Below are 20,946 nucleotides of genomic sequence, written 5' to 3'. Positions count from 1 at the left end.
CCAAACATTTTTGTCTGCATTAATGCTTCAACTATATAATACTGGTGACTTTCACTTGGTTGTCTATATTGAAGCTATCTAGCTCTCAGCTTAGGTATCCACACACCTATAATTCTTCTATAGCGACTTCTGGGACAGATATATCTGGTAAAACAAGCTCTCATGGCGAACCTAGAGGCCAGAACGAGCAGCGTTGGTGCACCAGGAGGTGAGTATCAAGTGTTCCTGAGTTTTAGAGGAGCAGACACTCGTTATGGATTCACCGACTGCCTCTACCACGCCTTGGTAGGTGCGGGAATCCGCGTCTTTAGGGACGAAGATGAACTCCGTGTTGGGGAAGTCATTGGTGGAGAGCTGCTTCGGGCTATCGACGACTCCATACTCTACATACCTGTCTTTTCTCAAAATTATGCTACCAGTAAATGGTGCCTCCGCGAGATCGCCAGGATAGTAGAGAACACAGATGTGTCTAATAAATCTGAGGGTATTAAGAAGAAGATACTTCCCATTTTCTTCGATGTGGAACCTGATGATGTGAAGCTGAAAACATCATTGTATAAGGATTCCCTTCTAGAACACGAGAAGAGGTTCCCTGAAGAAGTGAAGGCACGGCGAAAGGCTCTTGTGAAGGTAGATGAAATCAAGGGATGGAACTTGAAGAAGGATGAAGGGTAAACTCCTTTCAAATCCTTAAAACTCTTTTTTTTTTTTTCATTTAGGGGAAAAAAGAGCCCAATATCATATCACTGTTTGTTTATCTTCAGTTCTTAATATAACTTCTACTTGATCATGAAAATAGATTCTCGGGGCAAATAACTGTACTTTCTCTAATATCTTTCAAGAACATAGTTCTTCTACCAGATTCTGAGGAATTCATTACTCTTAACTATTATGTTTGGGGAAACTTATGTTGTTTGCCCTTTATTGCTCTGTCTTGAGCTGCAATTATGAGATTTTCTGAGAATAGGTGATTGGAAGATACGTCAATTTATCCAACATACCAAATCACAGATCCATGGAACATTTGAGAAAGCATTGCATCTGGCTGGAACTCTAATCAGATGCATTTGCATATAGTTAGATCAATTCCCATCCTGAAAATTTTGTTATCTTTTTTTCCTCATTAATTTGATAGAAGGGCTTTTCTTTTTACAGCCAGGGACAACTTATCAAATGGGTTGTTGAAGAGGTTTTGGATAAGTTGAAGATAAAGCATAAACCCGTGACTGAACGTTTAGTTGGACTCACTGGTCTGGTAGAAGATGTCATGAAATTACTAGACATTGACTCTGGTGACGTGCGGCTCATCAAAATTCATGGAATGGGTGGTATCGGTAAAACAACACTTGCCAAGGTCATCTTCAACCAACTAACTCCACAGTTTGGAAAGCGATGCAGCTTCCTTGAAGACATTCGAGAAGAGTCGAAGAAGGATGGCTTAGTCAAGTTGCAGGAGAAATTGCTGTCGGACATTGTTCATTCTAGGGCAATAGAAAAAATTCCCGACACAGATTATGGCATGAGGAGGACCGGAGAAATACTTTGCAATAAGAGGGTCCTCATAGTTCTTGATGACATTGACAGGGGTGAACAAATCGAGAAACTACTAGGAAAATACAGTCTGCATCCAGGAACGAGGATAATTGTTACCACTAGGGATAGAAGCGTGCTGCCTATTAAGGGATTTAAGTATACAGTTCTACCTTATCCGATGGAGGAGCTGAATTTTAATCATGCACTCCAGCTTTTCGAAAGGCACGCCTTCGGTGGACTCTCTCCTTCAGATGATCAACACGTCCTTGCTAGGGCTATCGTCTCCACTACTGGAGGGCTTCCTTTGGCTCTTGAAGTGATAGGTTCACTCCTCTATCAAAAGCCCAAAGCAATATGGAGTGAGACGTTGGACAAGTTAAGAGAAATGCCGGAGAAGGAGGTCCAGAGGAAGTTGAAGATTAGCTATGACATGCTAGACGATTATCAGCAACAGATTTTTCTCGACATTGCATGCTTTTTCATTAATGAGGATAAGACTAATGCAATTTATATGTGGACTGACTGTCGGTTTTTCCCCGAAGGCGGAATTGATGTCCTTATTAGCTTGTCCCCGATAAAGATATTGGATAACAATAAATTTTGGATGCATGACCAACTCAGAGATCTTGGAAGAGAAATGGTTCATAAAGAAAGCTTGACAGACCCTGGAGAGCGTAGTAGGTTGTGGATAAGCAAAGACATCCTCGAAATATTGAGAACGAAAGAGGTAAAGTATGAAGAATTACTAGTTTGCAATTAGAAAATTTTACATAGATTGCTTTTTCTATTGAGCAACGTATCTTTATATGTGACAAAAGAAACATAGCTGATAATTAATGGATGTTTACATACAATTCATTGGCAGAGTAAGAAGAAGGTTCAAGCATTTGATCTAGATGGAAAGGCTTCTCCGAACTTGATCACAAATGAACAGCTTGAAAGGTTTGGAAGTTTGAGGTTCCTAAAGTTATGTAACACAACCTTTGTTGGAGATTTCTCGGAATGCCTTTCAAAGATAGTATGGTTTTCTTGGCATTCTCCTCCGCAAAGTTTTTGGGCTGTCAATATGCATTCAAGAAATATAGTTGTTCTTGAACTTTCTGACAATCACTTTACAGATGATTCGGAGGTGTGGAGCTTTTTCAAGGTATCTTCTCTTATGTGTTTATTACTTCTACTCTAATTTTCCTTATAAATATGTCTAATAGTTTCCATCTGAAATATAATTTCCTTGTGTAGATGGCAACCAAATTAAAGGTTCTAGCTCTCAAATGGTGCTTTGGCATTACCAGAACTCCAGACTTCTCCAAGTGCTTGATGTTAGAGAGGTTGACACTTGAAAGATGTGACAATTTGACAGAAATTGACTGTTCAATTGGAAGGCTGAAGTATCTGATAGACTTGAATATAAACGGCTGCTTGCGTCTTGAAGAGTTGCCTAAAGAAATTGGAGGGCTAGAGAAACTAAAGCGCTTCTCTTTGACGGATTGCTATAGGGTGAGCAAACTTCCTGACTCAATTGGTAAGTTAGCGTCCTTGACGGAGTTGTATCTATCAAACATGAGAGTTACAAGCTTACCTGATTCAATCTGTAGACTCAAATGTTTGTCGACTCTCAATGTATCAAGAATGCCAATCACCGAACTTCCAGACTCTATCGAAGCGTTAGTGAAGCTCGAGTCTTTCTCACTGATTAGCACTAAGATCAGAGAGCTTCCTATCTCCATTGGAAAGCTGAGATCACTGCGTTTGTTGGATTTTTCGTGTAAGATGATACCTATATTAACTGGAAAAGGGTGGAAGTTGCCTAGTGCTATTGGAATGTTGGATAATCTTGAAGAGATTCATGCTGAGCGCTGTGAAGAGTTAGAAGGCAAAATTCCTAATGAAGTAGGCAACTTGCTCTCGTTGAGAATCTTAAACTTATCAGGTACACGAATAGACACCATGCCCAGCATAATCAACATGCTTCCTTGCCTCCAAAAACTGGACTTAAGTAGATGCCACGAGATTCAAGAGTTGCCCGAGCTTCCCACAAGCTTGATCTGCTTACGTGTTGAATCTCGCTCGCTACTGTTGGTCCCTAATCTCTCTAACTTGATTAATTTGGAGGAGTTGCTCCTTTCTGATGGCTCTAGATATACAGAGGGATCACATTTAATGCAGACTTCTGACATATCGTGGATTGGGAGGTTATCCAAATTGAACAAGTTGGGACTGTGTCTCTGGAACAACCCCGCACCACCTACAGAGTTGAGCTCCCTTTCTCTCCTGGAAGAACTTACTTTGTCTAGTCTGAATCTGCAACCTCTCATGCAGCTTCCGTCTTCCTTGTTGGAGTTGCGACTTGATAACTTCAACTCGACCAGATCACTATCGTCAAACTTGAGAAGTTTATCGGTGTTAGTGCTAAATGGCTCTCGAATGAAAGAGATACAGCTCCATGAGCTTCCACAGTTGACAAATTTGACTGTGGAGGGGTGTGAACTCCTAGAGAGGTTGTCCATTCTATCAACTTTAACAAACCTGATTTATGTCCGGGTGTGCAAATGCTCAAAGCTGGTCGACATTCAATTTCTTGGTGTGATGGAATCGCTGCAGTACTTGTCAATTGAGGATTGCCAGTCTGTGGAAAGGTTAGAGGCTAAAATCCCTGACGAATCAGAGTGTTCGAGTGAGTTGACCTTTTGTGGGAAGAGAGTGTCCGTTCTATCAACCGCCCTAAAGAAGCTAAAAGAATGCAGTTTGGTAAGTTGCGGAAAGCTACTCGAAATTCAAGTTGTTGGCATGTTGGAATCATTGGAATACTTTCTTCTTTACCATTGCCATGCTGTGGAAAGGCTAGGTGGTCTGTCAAACACAAAGAACCTGCACCATTTGGCCATCGGGATGTGCACTGGATTAAGGGTTGTCGAGGGACTGGACCAATTAGAGATTTTGGATGAGTTGCGTATTTTTGGGTGTTATTCTCTGGAAAGGCCGATAGATGTGCGTACCACAAAAATACCAGATGAGTGCCAAATATATTTTAGTAACTGTGGGGAGTTACTTGACTCCGATCCAGATGGAGACAATGACATCCCATTTGAGCGTTACAAAGAGATGATTCTTCAAGGAACAGCAGACGCCGAATCCAAGACCAAGAACTCTCAATTGGAGACTGAGAAGGTATGCCTCCCTGGATTATTTGATGATACGCAATGGCATCGCCCTTCCTTCCATTTTCGTTGGTCCTCTCTCTTTGGTCATATTCTTCCATTCATTGACTTTATCTACAATATCTGTTTATACAAACATGAAGATGGAAATTCCAACTCGTAGACTGAATTTCTGACACTAATGTAACTGATCGACGGTAGATTGAATTGAAAAATTAGTAGTTCCTCACCATCTGCAATAAATGATGTCTTGTTCCATATAGTGCATATTATTTTAAATTCCTGTAGTAACACGGTCATTTCGTTTTGCTTCTTTTTAAGAAACTCAATGTTAGAGATTGTTACTTCTGGACATTCTGATGGATATGGAAGGTCATAATGTGCTTAGTAGAGGAAGGAACTAAATTTGGGAAAGTAAAACCAACTTTGAAGGAAGAAAAGGTGATTTTGACTCTTCTTGAACTACTGATACATCATTCAGCAGTATCTAGACTCATGATGTCTTGCAGATAGGAACCATGAGTTTGCTGTACCCTTGTTTATGAGAAAGGCAAAACCATTGTTAAGGAAAATATTTATTTGATGACATTTGCATTTTCTCATCCTAGAATACTGGCTAAAGAAAATCTCATTTGTCATTTAGGAGGAGGCTAAAATGGAAGGGGATGCCAAAGAGCCCGACACTGAGGTTCTGCTTCAGTTCCATCCATCTGCAAGTTCTCGGGATCATGAAATTAGTGAAGAGCCTCCACTTGACAATGTCAGAGAAGGGACTCCACCTGGAGAGGAAAATCACACTACGGAGCAAGACTCAAGCTCTTTAAGTATTTCACTGCTATTGCCGATGATTCGATCTTCTGTTATCATATCACAGACTGAAAAAATTATATATTGAATTTAATCACAAAATATTTTTGCAGGTCCAGATGAACTTGTTCCACCAAGAACATTTTCTGATAGGTTCAAGACATGCTTAGTGAGCATATTGGAATGTGTCTGCAACCGTGACTTTTCCTAGCTTTTATGCTGAGATTCTTTGAAGTTGGGAGCAGAAAAGGCATTTGAAGGATAATGCAGTAGTGCAGATGGGAAGACCAAGTCTCATCTCGTCTTTGTGGTAGATAGAAGAGCTAAGTGATGGCTTCAAAAGATAACTTTCAGACTCCTCTAGATGAAACTCAAAAGGGAACTGCGGTCGAGGGACAGATGTTCCAGAAACAAGAACTCGTGCTGCATAGAAATTTCCTCCGTGTCGGGGATTGATTATCCATTTGTCCCAGGCAAGTTTTTCTCTTAGTGGAGTACAAATTGATTTCCATATGCGTCAACTAACAAAGTATTTTCCGCTATTTGGCTTGCGTATGACAGTTTCTTCAACCTTCGATGGCATGTGATAGACCAACCGATGCGCTGACAGGCAGCAGATTGGCACTGATATACATTGTCAGCCGATGATTAGGTGGCAGTTTAGTGGTAGTGTTTTTTGAACATTCATTGGCCAAGATGTAATATAAGTTGCCTTATTTTGGAAGCAGCGAGTTCCTCAAAAATGGACTTGACACATTCCGTAAATAAAAGTCTTTCTTTCATCATCTAGTACGCACTGTTCGTTAACAAGGGAGTCATTCTCCGAAGTTGATAATCTGGTAGTTTTTGCGTGTTTGCTAAATTTCTCTTGAATTGGTTGGTTTGGATGTATTTCCCCCCACCAGCTACATAGAAATTTGCACAGGTCTGAAACTTTTTCCACAAGGAAATTGTGACCTAATTTCCTTTCCACCAACCATGTAGATCTTTGAATTTCTGTAGGTCTTATTGACATAGTAACTTCAGCATTTCACTATGCTTTGATTATTTGCTGTTTTTCGTACTTCCGGGTCTTTTTCCCAGGGCTTTTCCCTTTATAATTCTGGCAGTTGCCTCATCCCGTAGATAAGATTTCTGAATTCCACGTCGAAAACTACAAGAGAATACAGCGGCTAACAAGAATATCGCGCTAAAATGCTACGCTGGAGCGTAATTGCAAACAGTCCTAGCAACATTGAGAAATACTCTACAGTGGCATAAACAAATGACCAACAAAACAGGGAGAGAGAGAGAGAGAGAGCTAGTGATTAAGGCAGAGTTTCCTTTTTTTCTTCTTATTGTTCTTGTGTTTTGTCTCTGCTGATCTTATGGGAAAAAAAGAAAGATTAGACATAAAAGAATGACAGATCTTTGAACTGTGAGTATGCAAGAACCTCAATAAAATCAAATCACAGAGTAAATCTTTCTTATCGGCATTCATATATCTGCCATGCAGAGGGTTCTCGCGAGGCTGTGCATCACCTTGGATCTTGTATATAGATAAGCTGATTCGACGATTCCAATGTATTTGGTCACAACTAAAAAAAATTTCTCGATGTCGAGAACTCCCAGCTGAAAGTATTTCTTTCTCTATCTTTTGCCAAGAGGAGAATTTAGTCCGTTCTTGCAAGATCTGTAACACTCAAGTTATGTCATAGATTCTCCTCGTGTAAAGAAACTCGTATAAATTGACAACGACGAAGACAAAAGGACAAGGTCGCATGTGAAAGAAGCGAAGACTGGGAGACAGGCCTTATCGTCTCCACGTTGGATTCTTGGATACCACCAATTGCGTTTTCAAGTTTATGGTCTTCGAAGTCGGCATTCGAAGTCTTCAAAGGCGTACCAAAACTTTATTCAAAGCCGTAAATTCTAGGTATAAACCACTTTTCCTGAGCACGAGCATAATTACTGATGGACCCCTTGAACGGTTGCTGTGCTGCCAACGCCTGTCTTAAAAATATAGAACCCAGCTGGAAACCAAACAAGTTTGTCTGCGTCAGTGCTTCAACTGTTGTATTGGTGAACTTCACTTGGCTGTATTTATTGAGAATCTCTAGCTCTAAGCTTTGGCATACACGCCCCTATAACTTTTCTATAGCGACATCTGAGAGAGAGAGAGAGAGAGAGAGAGAGAGAGAGATCTGGTAAAATAAGCTCCCATGGCGAACCTAGAGGCCGGAAGCGGCAACGGTGGTGCACCAGGAGGTGAGTTTCTTGTGTTCCTGAGTTTTAGAGGAACTCATACTCGTTATGGATTCACCGACTCTGTCTACCACGCTTTGGTAGGTGCAGGAACTCGCGTCTTCATGGACGATGATAAACTCCGTGGGAAGGTAGATGAAATCAAGGGATGGAACCTGCAGAAGGATGAAGGGTAAACTCCATTTCAGATCCTTAAAACTCATTTTTTTTCATTTGAGGGGAAAATAAGAGCACGATCTCATGTCACTGTTTGGTTTTTTATTTCCAGTTGTTCATATAAGTTTTACCTGATCATGAAAATAAATTTTCAGAGGAGATAACTGTACTTTCCTTAATATCTTCGAAGAAGTAAGTTCTTGTACCGGAGTCCAAGGAATTCATTACTCTTAACTTTCATGTTTGGTGAATACCAATATTAATGATATTGTTTTCCCTTACATAGAGTTTTACATGATCGATGTTGCTTTGCCTTGTGCTGCAATTATGTGATTTTCTGTGGAAAAATGATTGCAAGACTGATATATCAACTTATCGAAACATATCGAATCGCAAATCCGGAAAGTCGCAGGAAAAAACGAAAAAACATCCATTTGGCTTAAACTCCAATCAGATGATTTGCATATAGTTAGATCAATTTCAGTCATTTATTAAATAGATGGGTTTTCTGTTTGACAGCCTGGGACAACTCATCAAATTGGTTGTTGAAGAGGTTTTGGATAAGTTGAAGATAAAGCATAAACCTGTGACTGATCATTTAGTTGGATTCGCTGGTCAGGTAGAACAAGCCATGAAATTACTAGACATCGATTCTGGTGATGTGTGGCTCATTGAAATTCATGGAATGGGTGGAATAGGAAAAACAACAGCAGTTAAGGTCGTCTTCAACCAACTATGTTCACACTTTGGAAAGCGACGTAGCTTGTTTAAAGACACTCGAGAAGAGTCGACGAAGGAGAGCTTAGTCAAGCTACAAGATATATTCCTATTTGAACATAGTCAATTCTAGAGAAATACAAAGCATTCCCGATGCTAACTATGGCGGGAGGATGACCGGAAAAGCAGCTTACGAATACATGCATCTATCGGGATAACAATATGTTATGGATGCATGATCAACTAAGAGATCTCGGAAGGGAAATTGTTGCATATGCAGCAATAAATTTTGGATGCATGATCAGCTTAGAGATCTCGGAAGGGAAATTGGTACATAGGTAACAATAAATTTTGGATGCATGATCAACTGAGAGATCTTGGAAGGGAAATTGTTACCTAGACAACAATTGAATGCATGATCAATTGAGAGATCTTGGAAGGGAAATTGTTACGTGAAAACTAGACATTCCATTACCGAGAATTGCCTTTTCCATTGAGAAACATTTGGTTAGTTGATGATTACAAAACGTTTACTTATAATTAGTTGGCATACGAAGAAGGTTCAAGCGTTTGATCTAGATGAAAAATATTCTTCCATCTTGATCTCAAATGAATAGCTTGATAGGTTTGGAAGTTTAAGGTTCCTAAAGCTATCTAATGGAACCTTTGTTGGAGATTTCTCAGATTGTCTTCCAAAGATAAGATGGATCACTTGGCATCCTCCTCCTCAAAATTTTTGCAGCTGTCGCTACGCGTTCAACAGATATAGTTGTTCTTGAATTTTCTGACAATCACTTTATAGATGATTCGGAGATGTGGAGCTTAATCAAGGTATCTAAACTTATGTGTTTATTACATCTACTCTTATTTTCTCCTTGTATTTATGTCTGATATTTTTGCATTTGAAACAGAACACCGTCTGTAGGTGGCAACCAGATTAAAGGTTCAAGCTCTCGAAAAGTGTTTCGGCATTTCCAGAACTCCAGACTTCTCTAAGCGCTCGATGTTAGAGAGGTTGACTCTTGAAAGATGTGAGAATTTGAAGGAAATTGAATGTTCAATTGGAAGACTGAAGTGCCTGATTGACTTGAATATAAACAACTGCCTGCGTGGATTTGCCTAAAGAAATCAAGGGGCTAGCGAAACTTACGTGCTTCTCTATGACAGATTGCTTTAGGGTGAGCAAACTTACCGACTCAATTGGGAAATTAGCATCCTTGACAGTGTTGTATCTGTCAAACATGAGAGTTACAAGCTTACCTCAGTCAATTTGCAGACTAAAATATATTTTTTTTTTGGTAAGGTGCAGACTAAAATATTCGTACTCTCCATGTTTCAAGAATGTCAATCACTGAATTTTTGACACTAATCTTACTGATCTATGGTAGATTAAGTTGAGAAGTTTATGGTTCCTCATCCTCTGCAGTGATTGATGTCTTGTGCCATATAATGCATACTTATTTTAGATTCCTGTAGTAATTCTGTCTTTTATGTTTGCCTCTTTCATCAATACATTCAACTTCAGTCACCTGAATGGAAGAAATTCAACGTTAGAGATTTGACTCTGGACATTCTGAGGGATATGAGAGGTCATAATATGCATCGGACCAGAAGGAACTTAATTTGGAGAAGTAAAACCATCTTTGAAGGAAGAAAAAGGGTGATTTTACAGTGTCTTGCAGAATGCAGTAGGAGCCATGAGTTTGCTGTACCCTTGCCTGTGAAAGAGGCAAAACCAATGTTAAGAGAAAGATATTGTTATTGATAAAAGAGCAACGTAACTTTTATTTCAGAGATAATAAAGAGTACTTATAGGCTTAGCTTAGGGTTAAGCCTAACAATACATTTACGCAAATACCCCCAACTTGCTAATACTCTAAAGTAATAAACATAACACTCCCCCTCAAGTTGGAGCGTACATATCAAAAAGTCCTAACTTATGACAAATATATGAAACTCGCCCACGTCGAAGAGGCTTTGTGAAAATGTCTGCTAGTTGCTCTTCAGAACGTGTGTGCACCAACCGTATGTCTCCACAACTCACTTTTTCCCGAACAAAATGACAATCCACCTCTATATGCTTCGTTCGCTCGTGAAACACCGGATTGCTTGCAATATGAATAGCGGGCCGATTATCACAACAGAGAATAGATGATCCAGTTATAGGCAATCCAATCTCGGCTAATAACATACGAACCCATTGAAGTTCACCCGTAACATTAGCCATAGCACGATACTCGGCCTCCGCACTAGATCGAGAAATAACAGATTGCTTCTTACTTTTCCAAGACACAAGATTACCACCAAGAAAGACACGGTATCCCGAAGTAGACCGCCGATCCATGGGGCAACCAACCCAATCTGCATCAGAATATCCTATCACCTCCAAAGATTCGGGGTTAGAATAACCAAAGCAATATGAAGATGACCCCGATTATGAAACACAAGTCCTTGACACGGAGCTCCCTTCAAATAGCGAACAATTTGTAGAGCGGCTTGCCAATGAGTAGTACGAGGAGTGCTCATAAATTGACTTACCACACTAACCGCAAATGAAATATCCGGACGAGTAATGGTAAGATAATTTAACTTGCCTACTAAGCGACGATACTTCTGCGGATCATGAAGAAGTTCTCCATGCTCATTATCAAGTCTCACTCCGGGATCCATAGGTGTGTCTCCGGGCTTAGCATCATGTAAACCAACCTCCTTAAGAATGTCAAGAGTGTACTTTCGTTGTGAAAGAGCAATACTATCATTAGCATAGGCAACTTCAACACCAAGAAAATATCGAAGACGACCTAGGTCTTTAGTGTTAAACTCCTTTTGTAGGAACTGCTTGAGTCGTTGTATACCTTCAACATCGCTTCCTGTCACAATGATATCATCAACATAGACAACAAGAATAACACAACCTTTTGAAGATGACATACTAAATACTGAGTGATCCACACTGCATTGATGCATGCCAAAGGTGATAACCGCATCACTAAAGCGGCCAAACCAAGCACGAGGAGATTGCTTAAGTCCATAAAGAGCTTTTCGCAACCGGCAAACCTTCTCCCCCCGAGCAACAAACCCGGGTGGTTGCTCCATATACACCTCCTCGTGAAGATCACCATGGAGGAATGCATTTTTGACATCAAGTTGATGAAGAGTCCAAGGTGAGACCGAGCGACCAAGGAAATAACAATACGAACGGAAGGAATTTTGGCTACGGGAGAAAAAGTCTCATCATAGTCAATACCATAAGTTTGAGTATAGCCCTTTGCCACAAGACGCGCTTTTAAGCGCTCAACCGAACTCATCTGGATTGTGTTTGACAACAAAGACCCAAATGACAACCCACCAATTGTTTATTCGCCGCAAACGGAACCAGCTCCCAAGTCTTGTTATTATGCAATGCAGCCATTTCCTCCTTCATAGCACGAGCCCAACCTGGATGGGCCAAAGCCTCCCGCACACAACTTGGCACGGCATACGGATGCAAGGGATGACACAAAGACAGATACAGAGGGCTTAAGTTACGATAAGACACGAAATTAGACAAAGGATACCGAGATCGAGTGCGGTGAGCAATAGGAGAACTGTCGGGAAGTGGTGGAAGAGGATCGGAAGCCTGGACTGGAGGTGGTGGTGGTGGAACGCTTGCTGGTGGAGATGTATGGCTCCAAATTGGGCGAGGACCACGTGTATAAACCCGAAGAGGAGTCGATGCTGGTGATCCTGGATCCGGTGGAGTATCATTAGAATTAACATGTGGTTGCTCCGGTTGAGAGAGAGATGTTAAGGGCGGCGGAAGATCCATGGTTAATGGTTCCCGAGGATGAACAGAACCAAAATATGCTTGATCCTCAAAGAAAGTCACATCGGCAGAAATATACTCCCGACGACGAGTAGGACTATAACATACATACCCCTTTTGAGTACGGGAGTATCCCACGAATACACATTTTTCAGCACGAGGTGATAACTTGTCCAAACCAGGAGACAAAGAATGAACAAAACAGACACATCCAAATATACGAGGACGAATAGACCATAATGGACGATCGGGATGAAGAAGAGTATAAGGAATAGCTCCTTTCAACACGGAGGATGGAAGACGATTAATGAGATGACATCTTGTAAGAAGAGCATAGCTCCCGAAAGACTTAGGCATATGAGTATGAAGAAGTAGGCAACGTGCAACATCCAACAAATGACGATTCTTACGTTCAGCAACTCCATTTTGTTGTGGAGTGTGAGCACACGAGCTCTGATGTAAAATACCATGAGACTTGAGAAATGGAGTAAAAGTAGAAGAAGAAAAATACTCACGAGCATTGTCTGTACGCAAACACTTAACGAAATAATTATACTGAGTACGTACTTCATTATAAAACTGGAGAAAAGAATGAAAAACTTCAGTACGATCTTTTATTAGATATAACCAAGTGATACGAGTACGATCATCGATGAAAGTGACAAAATAACGAAGACCAAATGAAGACTCTCGACTAGGACCCCACACATCGGAGTGAACTAACTCAAATGGTTGGGAAGCACGACTCAAAACTCGAGGGGAAAAAGACGCACGATGGTGTTTGCCCAACCGACAAGTTTCACAATTAAATTGAAGACTCGAACTAGACATAAAAGGAAATCGTCGGAGTACGTCTGGCGATGGGTGACCAAGACGACAATGTAACCTATATGAATCATCCACAGCTTTATTCTGAACCGTTGTAGCAGCAACAATAATCTCGGGATCCAGGATGTACAATCCACCGATCTCACGCCCACCACCTATTCGGCGTCCGGTCTTCCGATCTCGAAGAACACACGAAGATGAAGAAAAGATAATGTCGCAATCAAGATCACGAGTAATAGAACTAACAGATAATAGATTGTGAGGGAAGTGTGGAATATGGTAAACAAATGGTAAGGAGACAGAGGAACTCAATGACACACAACCCGCACCAGCTACTTTGGATTGAGAGCCATCTGCTAAGGTAACCGACGTAGAAGGAACAGATGAGGTGGATGTGAGAAGACGAGAATCACCGGTCATATGATGAGTGGCACCCGAATCAATAATCCAAGGAGGAGTACTAGAAAGTAGACAAGTAGGATCGTTATGCTGTGCCAAAGTAGCGAGAGGAACAATACCATTGGTATTACGTCGTGCTCTAAGCAACTCATCATATTCAGCACGAGTCAAGTTTACCGTAGCTTGTCCAGAAGAGGATCCAGGTGAAGAAGTCCAAGGTTCAGTATCAATAGAGGCATGTAGACCCCGCAGCTCGGGATGGAGGTCATAACAATAATCAATAGTATGCCCCGATAATTGACAATGCGTACAAAAGCGGTTCCCTCGACCACCACCTCGAGCTCCTCTAGAAGCATTATTACTACCACCACGAACACCACCTCGGCTTTGAAAACCACGACCACGACCACGATTGGAACCGTCAGAACTCCATTGTCCACGACCATTAATACGACCACGAGTCCCTTGACCTCCACGAGCCACCATAGCACTACTATCCGACATTGTTCAAGTCTTGGGACTGGAAGTATAACGAGCGGCTCGAGAATACACTTCTTCAATGGAAGGGAGAGTGCTCCGAGAGGTAATCTGTTGTCGAAGTGCATTGTGATCCGGACCAAGACCTCGGAGAAAAAGTACGGTCATCATGTCCGCTTCACGTTGTTGCATCCGAGTAACCGTGGTAGCCGGTGGAAAATAAGACTTGAGGCGTTGATACAAAGACGCAAAACGAGCATAATATTCTGCTAACCCAGCATCACCAATTTTGGCTTCAAATAAAGCCTCCCACATATCACAAACTCGACTCATGTTATTCTGTCCAGAATATAGTAAAGCACACTTTATCCATACCCGACGGGCTGTCGCACAATCCATGAAAAGATGGCGAATCGATTCAGCCATACTTCCCCACAACAACGTACGCAAAGTAGCATCAACAAACTTCCATTCTTCTAGACTGGCTAAATCTTCAGGTGGTTCTTCTTCAAGCCATCTAGACTGACGATTAGCATAAATAAAAGTCGAAAGAGCCATTGACCAAGAAGGATAATTGGTACCATCTAACTTGACCAAGGTATTATGCAAACCGGTCATACTATTGTAGGGACCAAAAGATACCGAACTCGAAGAAGCACTAGGGGGAACCAATCCCGAAGTAATAGACGGAGAACTTGATGAGTCGGTAGACATCTCCACAAATCACTAATCAATATAAAAAATTCACTTCTAGGAACTTGACCCACGTGTAATCGGATATCACACGCACCACCTACCAATTCCAACAAAAAAGCCAACCCCACGACCAGCACCAATTCAGCCACACAGAATTTAGAACTCCAAATTCGGACAAAATCAGCCCCACATTCAACTATCAAGCCGCTACTTTGCAAAACAGCACATTCAGCCAAACAGGACCAAAAATTACTTTCTTCAAGACAGCCATTCACTTCCGGTAGATTTAACAATATCCCAACAGCCACACATCTATCACCATCAACTCACAAACTCACAGATCACAATCCTTTAAACATCAACGGCACAAACCCACGTAAAATACCCATTTACAGCAACATAATCTGCAAAATCAGCACATTTAAAATCGAATTGGACCTCTGAAGATGCTTGAACTAGGTTTGTCGGCCAAGTTAATGTCAGATCTGAGGTCCTCGAAGAATCGCCGGCCCTTGCAATGCTGGTCCTGGGCTCACCGGGCCTGGACAAGGTCGGGCGAGACTTGTTCCGGGGTCGCCCGACCTGGATGAGGTCGGGCGGACCTGCTGCAGGGTCGCCCGACCTGGGCGAGTCGGGCGACGCCTATTCCGAGGTCGCCCGGTGCGGGCGACTCGGCCCCGAGGTCGCCCGGCTTGGGCGACACCTCCCGACGTCAAATCCGAGATGGCCGACTCCTCCCGACGTCAAATCCGAGATGGCTGACTTTGGGGATTGCTGGATTTGGTCAACGTTGAAGAATTCCGGCGAGAATTGTAGAAACGGTGGTCGTAGATCAATTGTTTTGTAAATCTAGGGTTTAGGTTTTTTTAATTAGGGCTCTGATACCATGTTATTGATAAAAGAGCAACGTAACTTTTATTTCAGAGATAATAAAGAGTACTTATAGGCTTAGCTTAGGGTTAAGCCTAACAATACATTTACGCAAATACCCCCAACTTGCTAATACTCTAAAGTAATAAACATAACAGATATATTTGATGGCATCTGCATGTTCTCACACCAGAATACTGGCTAAAGAGAATCTTATTTTTCATTTGGAATGCGGAAAATAGAAAGGGATGCCGAAGAGCCCGAGGTTCAGCTTCAGTTCCATCCATCTGCAAGTTCTGAGGGATCACAAGGCGAAGAGCCTCCCCTTGACAATGTGAGCAAAGGACTCCGCCTGGAAAGCAATGTCAGACCACTGAGCGAGACTCGAACCCTTTGTGTATTTCACCGCTATTTTCTATGTCGCGATTTATCATTATCATGTCACACAGTCTGAAAAAGTACAATATTGAACTTAATCAACATCCTATATTTGCTGGTCTTGATGAACTTGCTCCACCGAGAACATTTTGCGATGGATTCAAGAAATGCTTAGCGAGCATATTGGAATGTGTCTGCAACCACAAGTTTCCTAGCTTTAAAGCCTAAATTCTTTTAGCTCAAAACAGCAAAAGCATTTGAAGGATAATTCAGAAATTTTGGAGATGGAAAGACCAAAGTCAACTCGCCATTTTGGTTGATTGCAGAGCTAAGCGATGGCATCAAAAGATAACTCTCAGACTCCTCTTGATCTAGTTCCAGAACAAGAACTCATGTTGCATATGCTTCAACTCACAAAGTATTCTCCAATATTTGGCTCGTGTGTGACAGTTTCTTCAACCTTCGACAGCATGTGACAAACCAACCAACGCTCCGAAAGGCAGCTGATCGGCACTGAGATACATTTTCTGCCAATGATTAGGTGGCTGGTTACCGGTTATCTTTGTCTAACATTCATTAGCCGAGATTTAGTATAAGTTGCCTGATATTGAAAGCAGCGACGGACTTGGGAACCAACTTGGGAACCAAGAACAACTTAGCCAAAATATGAAGATTCAAACTCTCTTGTGAAATCACTGTGGTTATAAACATAACCTGCTATCATGTCATACAGAGAAAAGGGCTTTAAACGTAGAAATTCTTGCCTTACTTTGCAGGTTCGAACGTCTTTGTACAGGTTTAACCCCTTTTCACGAGGAAATTAAGACTTCTTGCAAGAGGCTAAATTGAATGAATTTCCCTCCACCAACCATGTACTATTTTTGAATCTCTGAAGGTCATATTGACATTAGTAATTTCTGCATTTCACTACGCTTGGAGGGAATTGCTGTTTTTGGTACTTTTGGATCCTATTCCAGTGGCTCTCCCCTATATATATCTGGAAGTCGCCTCATAGGTACGCCTTCTGATTTCGATGTTAAAACTACATGATATCTTCTCTGCACCGGCTTTGATGAAGCAGTGAAGATGAATATTGCGCTACAATGCTCTGTTGGAGTGTAATTTCAAAAAATCCTAGCAACAATGAGAAAGACACTAGCAGTGATCGCATAAACAAATAACCAACAAACCAGAGAGAGAGAGAGAGCTGGTGATTAAGGTGTAGTTGCTTTTTCGTCTTATTGTGCTGGTGCTTTGTCTGTGTGGCATTTCTGGGAGAAAGATTTGACATACAAGGAAAACATGATTGAAAGTTCTTGAACTGTCGATGGTATGCAAGAACCAGGATAAAATTGAATCACACAGTTTAATACCTAACCAACAAAACTGAAGATGGTGAAAACTCATCAACATTCATACATCTGTCATACAGACGGTTCTCGCGAGGCGGTGGGTAGTTCTAGCTCAGGCTCAGATATAAGTGGAGAGACATAAAAACCAACCATCTCCTTGGTTACTTCTTCCAAACTTGGAGGATCCCACTGCACATCATTTGGAAAACCACCGTAATTTCTGTCATGTAAGTTGAGTAAATGAGTAAGGTTGGAAAATTTGGGACTTAATTTTACCTTTGGAGTGAAGTCCTTATCAACTAACTGTGTCCGAACACCCCTAAACAGAACATAAATAGATCTTTGAAACCCCACGGATGGCAAAGAGTACAATCATCTGACGATAACGAGAGAGAGGGAAAAAACAAAAAACGAGACTCATTCATACAATTGCAGTGGATGTCCAACATTCGCGTACCTCACAAAAGTCTTTGGAAACTTTGCCACAGATTCCACGAAGGGATATTCGGTATTCCCGAGTTGAACATTGATCAAGAGTCTGGAATCTCCCTTCATGAATCTGAGAGGATCAATTATAGCCAAGTCAAGGTCTGAGACAAGGAATCCATGTCCAACAAAGAAAATCAAGAGAACGATAACTCACAGATTTTAGAGGAACTTTTAAGCTCAACGGAGAAGCTTCCCTTAGTTTCTTGAGGGTCACTGCACATCATCCATCATACGAGTCAGCTGCTTCAATTTCCTAAGCAACACCAATTTAATGAGATGGTAATAAAAGAACATCTAGGATATTGACTATGCTCATTGCATTTCTCAGATGGATAGTGCCAATTCTAACATCATGTCATCTGGCAAAATAAAACGTCAGTCATACCATCTCAAAAACTAGCATGTTGTCACGCATTATGGACTTCCCAATGATAAACAAAAGTCCTTTTCAGGTCTCCCGTCCAACTTACCAGTGCATGAATAATTTCCTCGACTGTGTCATGGCTAAAGCATTTATCGATCACATCAATCCTGAGTCAACACTAAAACATTGTAAGAGAACAAGACAAAGATACTCCGTTTGAAAAATTATTCAATACATACTTCAATAACTGCAACAAACAAAACTGAAGAGATTAGAGAGCAAAAGAATTGGTGGCCATAAACAAAACAGAATATGCAGGTTCGTTCTTTACATGTCCCTTGCACAGTTCGAATGCGCACAACAGCTATAATATGTTATCACTAATAAATTATCATGCAGATTTTAAGTGTTTAGAATGACTGATTCATAGTTCTACTCGGCTTGGATAAAACAGAATGTACAGAAAAGTGTGAAAATAGCTAGAACAAAAAGGTACTAGAACGCAGTATACTCACAATATACATCATTTATTAGCTCCATCACAAACTTCTCTAGTGTGCTCCCCCAGACTCTTGTATAATGTAAAGTTATACCGTATAGATCCAAAAGCAAACAGTCATTCACGCAGAGCAGGATGAAAGTAAAAAAAATTGCTGCAAAGATCCCAGAAAGCTGTAGACTAAAGTTGAATGTTACTTATGAATGATACTCCTCCTGTCGGGATAAACAAGATCACCATATTGTGAAAGGGATGTCTGCATAATGGACGGATCATCAGTGGTCAGTTTACCATGACGCTCTTCGATCAAAGCCAATCTCTGTCAAGGTCATTGTCCATAACTCAGAAGAGATTATCATGGCATGTAGTGCTAAAAACCCGGCAGCAGCCAAAGGTGCATTAGAAACAAACCGCATTTAGTGAATAGTGAGTAGCCAAGCGGCAGGCAACCATTTCCACACCATTAAGCTTATCCCCCGTCAGAGCCAGGTATTCCCCTGGAAGAAAGAGGCCACACATTCTAAGACAATATCCTAGTGCTAGTTATTGACAAATTCGAATTCAAAGAGGAAGAGTACTAGACCTTGTAAAGAAAATACTGCGGAAACTATATGAGCTTTTCATTACTAACAGGAGGACAAAACAACTGTATGATCTCTTCATGGTTTCAATGATTAAGTAAACTTTGCAAACAAAGGCTTCTCTTTGGTGCAATGTATTGGATGGTCTTCAACATAATTTCTGCATGCTAGAAGGGAACTCATGGATACAGTAAAACATACAACCATGCAGTAAAGACAGCCAGGTAAACGGGAAAGGTGGAAGGTAGCTCCTGCATCTGGATGAAATCCTATTTGAACCTCTGGATGGGACAAAACCTGCAATTGAAAGCATTAGCTCAAGCATTTTAATTGTAACGATTTAGTCCTAAACATTTTGACATTTGCCAACTTAATCCTAAATCTTTTGAAATTTTGCCAATTTAATCCTAAGCCTTTTATTTGAGTAATTGGCTGGAAGGAGTAAATTTGTAATTCGTTAAAATATTTAGGACTAGTTTGGCAAATCAATTTAGGGCTAAATTGGCATAATTGAAAGGTTTAAAACTATATTGGCAAGTTCTCAAAATGTTTAGGACTAAATTGACACAATTGAAAGGTTTAGGACTAAATTGACACGTGCGATAAGATTAGGACTTTTTGGACAATTTTCGCTAGAGCATTCTATTGGCTCTGTCCCTCGTGGGAACCAAGAACAGCTGGCCAAAATAGGAACATTCAAACTCTCTTGAGAAATCACTGCCGTTATTTTTTCATCTTCTATCATGTCATACAGATAAAAGTGCACTGAAATGCTTTATTCTAACCTAACTTTGCTGGTTTGGATGTATTTCCCCCCACCAACTATACAGAAAATTTGTGCTGGTCTGAAACTTTTTCCATAAGGATCCACCAACCATGTAGATCTTTGAATTTCCGTAGGTCACATTGACATAGTAATTTTAGCATTTCACTATGCTTTGATTACTTGTTGTTTTTCGTACTTCTGGATCTTTTTGTCCCATGGCTTTCGCCTTTATAACTCTGCCGGTCGCCCTCATCCCGTAGATGCGCCTTCCAAATTCCACATCGAAAACTACATGAGAATTTCTCTGCACCAGCTTTAATGATGCACAGCTGCGAACAAGAATACTGCGCTAAAATGCTACTATGGAGCGTAATTTGCAAACAATCCTAGCAACATTGAGAAATACTCTAGAAGTGACTTCAACAAATGACCAACAAAACATAGAGAGAGAGAGAGAGAGAGCTAGTGATTAAGGTAGAGTTTCTTTTTGTTCTTCTTATCGTGCTTGTGATTTGTCTGTGTTGATTTTATGGGAAAAAAAGAAAGATTAGACATACAAAACTGACAGATCTTGAACTGTCAAGGATATGAAAGAACCACAATAAAATCAAGTCACACGGTCTAAAACCTAACAGAAAAAACAGAGGACGCTGAAAACTTATCAGCATTCATATATCTGTCATACATACAGAGGGCTCTCGCGAGGCTGAGGGAAGTTCTAGGTCGGGGCTCAGACTTAAGTGGACACATAAAAGCATATCATCTCCTTGGTCACTTCTTTCCAAACATGGAGGATCCCACTGCACATTATTTGGATGATATAGAGG

General features: G+C 41.0%; 1 protein-coding gene, 3 long non-coding RNA genes and 1 pseudogene across 10 annotated transcripts; 3 read left to right on the top strand and 2 right to left on the bottom strand.

The window, feature by feature from the left end:
• Positions 1-30: 30 nt before the first annotated feature.
• LOC115736071 (disease resistance protein L6-like) lies at positions 31-16,489 on the top strand. 7 transcript variants are annotated; one of them, XM_048277583.1, is made up of 8 exons: positions 31-450; positions 499-671; positions 1,156-2,260; positions 2,399-2,680; positions 2,773-3,030; positions 5,335-5,515; positions 5,612-5,733; positions 16,307-16,480. In XM_048277583.1, exons 1-7 carry the CDS (start codon positions 163-165, stop codon positions 5,707-5,709), a joined length of 2,385 nt encoding a protein of 794 aa, XP_048133540.1. In that variant the 5' UTR covers positions 31-162; the 3' UTR covers positions 5,710-5,733; positions 16,307-16,480. The 7 variants fall into 7 exon arrangements, with proteins under 7 accessions (XP_048133540.1, XP_048133543.1, XP_048133542.1 ...); XM_048277586.1 differs by lacking the exon at positions 16,307-16,480 and adding an exon at positions 3,133-3,136 and having other exon boundaries at positions 2,773-3,052; positions 5,335-5,356; positions 5,638-6,290; XM_048277585.1 differs by lacking the exon at positions 16,307-16,480 and adding an exon at positions 3,133-3,136 and having other exon boundaries at positions 2,773-3,052; positions 5,612-6,290.
• LOC125314699 lies at positions 7,921-10,158 on the top strand. Its single transcript, XR_007198127.1, has 2 exons — positions 7,921-8,168; positions 10,092-10,158. It is a non-coding gene; the product is annotated as an uncharacterized LOC125314699 (long non-coding RNA).
• On the top strand, positions 9,076-9,637 carry LOC125314697. Its single transcript, XR_007198125.1, has 2 exons — positions 9,076-9,446; positions 9,527-9,637. It is a non-coding gene; the product is annotated as an uncharacterized LOC125314697 (long non-coding RNA).
• On the bottom strand, positions 13,013-13,737 carry LOC125314703. The gene is made up of 2 exons (XR_007198132.1): positions 13,572-13,737; positions 13,013-13,427 (listed from the first exon to the last, which is right to left on the bottom strand). It is a non-coding gene; the product is annotated as an uncharacterized LOC125314703 (long non-coding RNA).
• An 869-nt stretch (positions 16,490-17,358) lies between the features above and the next one.
• Positions 17,359-19,564, bottom strand: LOC125314695 (annotated as a pseudogene).
• Positions 19,565-20,946: the final 1,382 nt, after the last annotated feature.

Source organism: Rhodamnia argentea, chromosome 4, assembly GCF_020921035.1.
Source record: "Rhodamnia argentea isolate NSW1041297 chromosome 4, ASM2092103v1, whole genome shotgun sequence".
Classification (NCBI taxonomy): Eukaryota; Viridiplantae; Streptophyta; class Magnoliopsida; order Myrtales; family Myrtaceae; genus Rhodamnia; species Rhodamnia argentea.
The sequence above is the reverse complement of the archived record's forward strand: the minus strand, read 5'-3'. Positions and strand labels throughout refer to the sequence as shown.

Excerpts from the sequence above, each read along its gene's own strand:
- LOC115736071 (XM_048277583.1), top strand. The coding sequence starts at position 163 with ATGGCGAACCTAGAGGCCAGAACGAGCAGCGTTGGTGCACCAGGAGGT. Across the intron at positions 451-498 it reads TCCGCGAGATCGCCAGGATA|ATACTTCCCATTTTCTTCGA; the intron begins GTAGAGAACACA and ends ATTAAGAAGAAG. Across the intron at positions 5,516-5,611 it reads GCAAGACTCAAGCTCTTTAA|GTCCAGATGAACTTGTTCCA; the intron begins GTATTTCACTGC and ends ATATTTTTGCAG.